Source organism: Sander lucioperca, chromosome 2, assembly GCF_008315115.2.
Source record: "Sander lucioperca isolate FBNREF2018 chromosome 2, SLUC_FBN_1.2, whole genome shotgun sequence".
Taxonomy (NCBI): domain Eukaryota; kingdom Metazoa; phylum Chordata; class Actinopteri; order Perciformes; family Percidae; genus Sander; species Sander lucioperca.
In genome coordinates this window covers 25,709,951-25,717,061 of record NC_050174.1, presented here as the reverse complement: position 1 = coordinate 25,717,061, position 7,111 = coordinate 25,709,951, and the positions used below count along the sequence as shown (strand labels likewise).

Genomic DNA, 7,111 nt, shown 5'->3' with positions numbered 1-7,111 from the left:
GCTCGGCCCTCTGGTCATCAGGATCAAACCAAAAGCCCTCTCCATAGTTGATAGAGCTGACAGCCTCACAGCCAGGCAAGAGCATATAACAGACACATGGGAGGCCAGGGGAGGGCAAGGAGGGCAGCATGACCAAAGGACCTAAAGAAAATATGTGTGTGTGTGTGTGTGTGTGTGTGTGTGTGTGTGTGTGTGTGTAAGTTAGATCATAATACATATTGAATTCTGACTAATTTTGTTCTCATATTGGAGTTTCGATGAAGAAAAGATCATCAGAAATCACTATCTGCCCCATCACGAGGGCAGACCATACAGTAGAGACTGAATGAGCAACAGGTCCACAGCTGAACTCGTACTCTCTCTCATCCTCTTTAAATGACATGATCATTACATGAAAAGTAGTCTCGCATAGCCAGACCATCCTCTACAGTACTGCAGAGGAGAGTCTGGCTAGTCCACACAGCATTCCGGGATAGAAGAAAAACATGCTCTTTTTGTTCTCTTTGGTTCTCTTTCTTTAAACCAATCACAATCATCTTGGGCGGTGCTAAGCGCTGTACGGAGCCACGGTGCCTCTGCTAAATAGTCTCGGGAAGGAACTTGTTTTGGTGGAACGTGTATGTTCAAAAGTAGTTTTAGTCGTGCAACAGAAAACTCAGATTGGACAGATAGTCTAGCTAGCTGTCTGGATTTACCCTGCAGAGATCTGAGGAGCAGTTAACCATAGTCCTCACAAATCCACCAGAGTTTAGAACGCCAACACAAAGAAAGTGGAAGGGGACGGACATCCGGCCGAAATGAGGGTACCAGTGGAATTTCCGGCAGCACCTGAACACCTGAAGATTCTAGTAGCAGTTTTGCTGGTTACTACAGTACAAGCCATAGTTTCCCAATTACGTTTGCAAACAGTAGTATCGTCAGATACATTGCACTATTTGTGGCATGTGAGTGACATCAAATTTAATGCAAAATTGAATATTTATTTTTTTAATTACCACAATTCTGATGTCAATTTTGATCCTTAAAGTCCTTTAAGTTAGTTGTGTGTTGCAGTTTCTCTCTCCCTGACTGACATTTAGTAGCAACTACTTTGGCACATGGCATGCTACACTGCCTACACACTCACTAGAAATTAATGTACCACAGCAAAGAATTACACGGATGACATTTGAACGGGCCAAATGTCATTCCTGCTGAGGCTAGAGAGAGTAAGCCGATTTGGGGTTCAGTGTTTGCAGCGAGGTTGCGCAATGACGGGAACCACTTCACAATATGGGGGCATAACAGGGGGAAGAGAAGGACAGCGTGTCCCCTTTTAGGGCAAGAACGACCAGTGGTGAGAGAATGTATGTTGTGCCGCGTCGCTGGACTTTCCTTAACCTCCCTTAAAGACTTGTTTCACTCAGTTTTCACCCTGTTTGTTTAACTAATTACACTAAAAAGTAAATAAAAAAAATAAAAAAGTAGTTTATTAATCGTGAATTAATAATATCTTGTATGATGTGAAATCCTACATCTGATGAAAGAGAACTGTGTCATGGACAGAGACTGTGTCATCTCTCCCACCAGGACGAGGCGACCGGGAGGTCCCAGCACCCTGGGATGTGCATGCTAGACTACACATGAAAAGGGCCCCAAAGTGCCACAGTGTCGAATAGAAATGGGACATTCTTATAATGCCAAACATCTCAGTTCTGTTACATCACAGGCCGCTCCACTGGCAGGCCGCTAATTATTCAAGGATGCCTTTTCTCATGGCGAAACAATGGGCTGCAATGCCGTTTTGGTGAGCCACTCCACAAACGGGGAGGGCAGATCATATTTTAATGAAAGGATGCTAATAAGCACAAGGCAAGCTAAAAGTTTACATAAGAGGCAGCTTGTCATTGCCCCAGTTGTGCCACTGACAGGGGCTGCTCTGGACAGAAGTTGATCAACTGAGCACATAATTGTCTGAAATGACTTGTTCAGTGAAACATCAGACCAGCTGCTGTCATTACTGAGAGGCCCCTGACAAATGGTATTGTTCTAACGTTTTCACTTTGCGTCAGTACATCTTAAAAAAAGAAGAAAAAAAAAGAAAGGTGTTTCAATCCGATTCCATGATGGGGTTCAAACGTCTGTCTAATTACCACAGCGGCAACTTTAAATCCACTGACTGATGATGTGGGGCCGGTTTGTTTGTATAGTACCATTGTATTAGAATATTTTTTCTTTTTTTAATTCTTCCAATTTAAACCAGGTTTTTTTTTTTTTATATATAAGAGGTTGCACTCTATATGTAAATGGCAGGATGTGGTCAAAGAAAAAAGATGAGAAATAAACAAAAAGGAAAATATTACTCTTCAGTTAACTGTGTAACCATTAAATTAAAGTTTTAAAAAAACTGTATCCGTTATAAAAAAAAGAAGCAATTCAATTCAATCTCTTTGTAGTATAAAAAGGTAAACAAGCCAAAAAAACACTACTTGTCTGTACACCTTTATTTGGACTGGCTCATAAACAGGCAGGCGGGCCCCTCAAAAGGGGGCAGGAATCCTCAGCAGCCCTGTTTACTGGAGGAGTAAAAGTGACACTGCTTCACAAGCTAGCGCTGGAGCAGCAGCAGTCCACAATCACACTCAATTTCTCAGGTCTGGACTGGTATCAACATAGAACAGCTTTGTGGACCAATAGTGTGTAGCCTGCACTGAATTAATTTGCCAATATCTTTAATTTAATCAAGTAGTCTGACAGGGTTCGAGACCGGACTGATACGGAATCAATATTAAGAAAAATGTAGTCAAGAATGTACAACAAATTAGAACAGACATACAAAGTGAATGCTAAGTACAAAAGTGTGAGAATTTATGTTGTAAAACCAATGATGGGGATGAGACAAATCTTACCACAAATCAAATAAAAGCTGGAGCTATTTGAGGAGTGCCACTAATTAAATTAGAATAAAAAGCACTTTTTCTCAAAGGGCAACAACAGGAATTGCACTGACGGAGAAAGACACAGACTTCGTATAAGGTAATGCAGAATAGACTGACATAAGAGGACAGGGTACACAGAATACAGACAATTTTAGGAACTGCTCCTCTTTTCAAAAAACATTGGTTTCCCCATATACCAATCATAAACAGCGACATGCAGCTAAAAACAGTTTGAATGGTATCTTTAGGGTTTTAGAGTCTGCATTCTGCAACTCAGTACCAGCAAGATGCCCCATTTCTGTTTTTTTTTAAATATATTTTGTACAGCTGCTTCCAAATACCCAGATAGAAATAAACCTCCTTGAGGTCCTATCGCCACAGCTGTGAAAAGCGCTGATACTCGAGCCCGGGATTTATCACATATCACCCCTGTGATGTCAATGCCTCTTCTGATGGGCTGATGTCAGTGGCTGTAGTTCAAGCCAGGGCGAGTTTACAAACAACTGGTGTGTGGCGGCCTGATTAAGCCCAGGCATTTCTAGGGTGGCCCTCGTTGGCCACTGTAGCGCTGACTCAGCACATTTACACCACTGTGTGCATCATGACTGACTTATGAAAAGCCTCTTTGAGCCATTTGCATGTTTGATCGACGTTTCGTTTACAGAGCCACCGTGGGACATTTACCGTAGCCTGCACGGAAACGTGGAACGCTGTGGTCCTCGAACTCGCACGAATGTGTGACTGGGTGTGTGAGAAGACTCTCGCAGTTCACGTTTGTGATGTAAAAAAAAAAACAAAAACTATTAACATATTTCCTTTAAAAAAGAGCTGCTGCTGCTGCTGTGGTTGCTGTTAAAGTGAGTCTGTGGAACCCTGCGGTGAATCATGGCCTTATCTCCACAGTGGTTTCAACCAGTTTGGAGAAATCATTTCCAGATTTCGGAATGTGATCCAGTGAATGCATCCGTGATAATTAGTCTTTCGGCAGCACCCTAGTGAGAAGCCCAATCTTGTAGGCTGGGCTGCACTGCACTGACACGGTTAAACTGCAGTCAACCAGAGTCTAAACGGATACAACATTTCCATTGCAACCACAGCATCAAAATTGCCAGACAAGCTTTTTTTTTTTATATCATCATCTCTCGCAACAATAACCCCTGAACTACAGCCTATTTCACCTTAGCTGTTTTGATGCATTGAGCCCCAGTATATTTTATTTTGAAAACTAAAATGTTTTTGTCAGCCTTTCTAATTTTATGAAAAGCTGGATGAAAACCTCATCCAGTATTAGCAACATCAATATCTCTCAGTGTTGATGCTACCATAGAGCTGTATCGAAAATGAAGTTTGTTTTCTACTGAACAATCTAATGCATCTGCAACAAAAACTGGATAGCTTTCACTCAAGTCGCTGTTCATCACTCTGCCTCTGGCTTTCCGCTCTATCTCCTCTAAAATCCCACTGCAGTTCACTGACACACAGTGACATGTTTATCTGTTGACAGACTGTGTGTGAATATCAGCAAATTCACAGTTCATTGGGGTCCTACAATTCAATTCACTTAGCGATGAAGGTTCAATTAAAACCTTCCAAAAGACAGAGCGGAGCAACAAAACAAAGCTCAAATTCACTCTCCCTCGTCCACAGCGCTAAATTGTGGAATGACAGGCTAGGATGCCTCTCATTTTTTTCTGAGGGGGATAGAATAAATCCCAAGCTTGTTTATGCTGTTCCAAAAATCAACTTAATACAAAAGGGGCGCGGAGGACAAAGACATCATTTACCGTGCCCCCTCAGGCAGATAATTGCAAAGATAGTGAGCAGCACCCTATGCACACAGGAACTAAAGCTGGAGATGCTGACAATTCCATATACCACGGGATTTTGTTGTCTAGTTCTAAGAATTGTGCTGTTGAGCAGCCATTGTCTATCAGCAGAAGAGGATGACTCTTGACAGGTGAAAGCTTCTCCTAACTGACAATGTGGTCTTGATGTCCAAGAGGAGATCTGTGTCAAGGGTAATCCTTCTGCGTTATGACATCAGACACTGTCCCAAATGTATGGGGACATTTTGGGGGCATCGCACATAAATCAAAAACAGAACAATATGAGATTGGGAGACTGACTGGGGGGATGTGGTTTACAGTTTGGATGCTTCGCTTCAATGACTCTACTACAAAATTTGGCAGGAAAGTAAATAAAATATGAAGTACATCCCTGTCATTTTAAGAATGTTGCTGTTAATATCCATTTCGGAATAACACATATGCATATATTCGGGCAAACAATGTCGATTAGGAGGATCCTTTCCCAACAGAGACAGCTAAGACTGCTAGAGATAGACACAACACAGTGGTGATCAAATCACATATCAACAACTAAATGCTCTTGCTATCATATGCAGTGTTTTCTGCTCTGAGCAATGAGACATCACTTTTCCTTTCTTCAAGAGCAAGTACTGAGGATACCCCTGCCACTATCTATGTAAACATGACTGTTCCAGGCGGCTGACAATGTAGATCAACAAGTCCTGTCATCCTTAGTCACGTGTGTAGTTATTCTTAGGATGCAGGTATCCATAATAAACTAAATTATAGTGACACCTCAGGTTATGGAATCAAAACAACTTCTAAACCTCAACCAATCAACTCTAAAGCACCCATACACATCTAAACCTCACTAACCTGGCAGGAGCTTTGACTCCACCACAGGAGAAGCTAAAACATGTCCAACATGAATCACAGCCTGATTGGATGAAAAACATGCCTGAGAAGCAACTCCCGGCTGTTTGGATTCCTGTTTTATCGAAGACAAACTTTTGATCATTGATTTATCATGATTCGCATGTCAGAGGCAGAGCTTCGGAATTTGCCTCAATGAGTATGGAAAGTACAACACAAGGTTTACATGCTCTCAATGTGGTTCTCATTTCAGCAGTTTGCACTCTGCATGCCATTCTCTAACTCTGTGAAGTGCAGTCACATCACAACATGCCTGTGCCATCAAAAACATCCTCTTGAAAGCCCTACGATGTAATGTCCCACGAAGTTTGAAAATATAGCCTAGAACTAAACTTTTATATCTTTGACGTGAATGGCAAAGGTAGACAAGAGTAAGTCAGCATGTTGTAAGGTGATTAAAAAAAAACACAGGTTTACAGGGTTTTTTCTAGATTTTGTAAAATAAGCACATGGGATTTTTATAAACATAAATACCGAAACTGAACTTGAACCTCGAAATGCGTTGGCTAAATGTTTAAATAACAAGCTGCCTGACAACAATACCTTTTTAGATAACCTCTGTATGCAATATACGGTGTTTCCTACACAACTTTTGCAGTTTCGGAGGCAGTGTAAAGACTTTGCTTTGAGAAGGTAATGTTACGTCCTATTCTGTTGTCAAACAGAGCGTACGCAAAACTCAATTGTAAAAAATGTAAATTTAAAAGTCCATCGCTATTTGCCTAATTTTTCTATACTCTGATACATACACTTAGACGTTTTTCGAAGCAGAGTGGTCTTCTGATATAGTCGGCATACATATTATCTAACAAAAAGCATTTACAGTATTAATATGTCAACTTTTAAAATTTGGCTCAATACGAAGTCTATCGCTTTTTGCTATCGCCTACAACGGTGTAGGATACTGTAACGTTATTCTAGTAGTAGCCTACGTTCCGAAAGTGTTGACAGAACAGACGAAATTCAATTTAAAATGTAGGCCTAGCTGACGCGAGCGTCTCTTTAACAGATTATGCCGAAATGAATAGTGGCACCTAACTTTTCTTAAAATGACTTGCTTGAAGTCCCTTGGGGTCAGAATGTTTGCGGAGAAGAAAACAGAGTTGAATATTAAGATTTACGAACAGGATTCGTAGCTTGATTCTCCCCATACATGTGAGCACGGCACTCAACAGGGCTGGAGGTAAAGCTTGTGAATTATTGTCAGCTTATTGTCAACAAATGTCAACTTACTTTCTGTGCAACGCATCCCATCACGAAGAGTAGATATGTTGTCATAAAAACATGCGCCCCAAGCGACGTAACACAACTCATTTTCCTCTAATTGTTCCGTTTTAATGCGACGCACAGTGAACCGTATCCCGCTCCTCTGCTTCCCTCTCATTCACCTGAAGTATCGGGAGCGCGCTTCCATCGTTCATGGGCGAACTCGAACACAGGACCAAACCCCTA

The 7,111-nt window shown here is 41.5% G+C and overlaps 1 protein-coding gene across 3 annotated transcripts in view; it reads right to left on the bottom strand.

Moving 5' to 3' along the window:
* Positions 1 to 7,111, bottom strand: part of si:dkey-112e17.1 — a 25,817-nt gene extending 18,706 nt beyond the window's left edge. For 2 of the 3 annotated variants that reach the window (XM_031300527.2, XM_031300528.2), the window contains exon 1: positions 6,893 to 7,101. In XM_031300527.2, coding sequence (XP_031156387.1) covers positions 6,893 to 6,973 — 81 coding nt within the window. In that variant the 5' untranslated portion in view covers positions 6,974 to 7,101. Of the gene's footprint in view, positions 1 to 6,892 lie in introns of all 3 variants that reach the window. The other variant, XM_031300529.2, reaches the window with a different exon arrangement.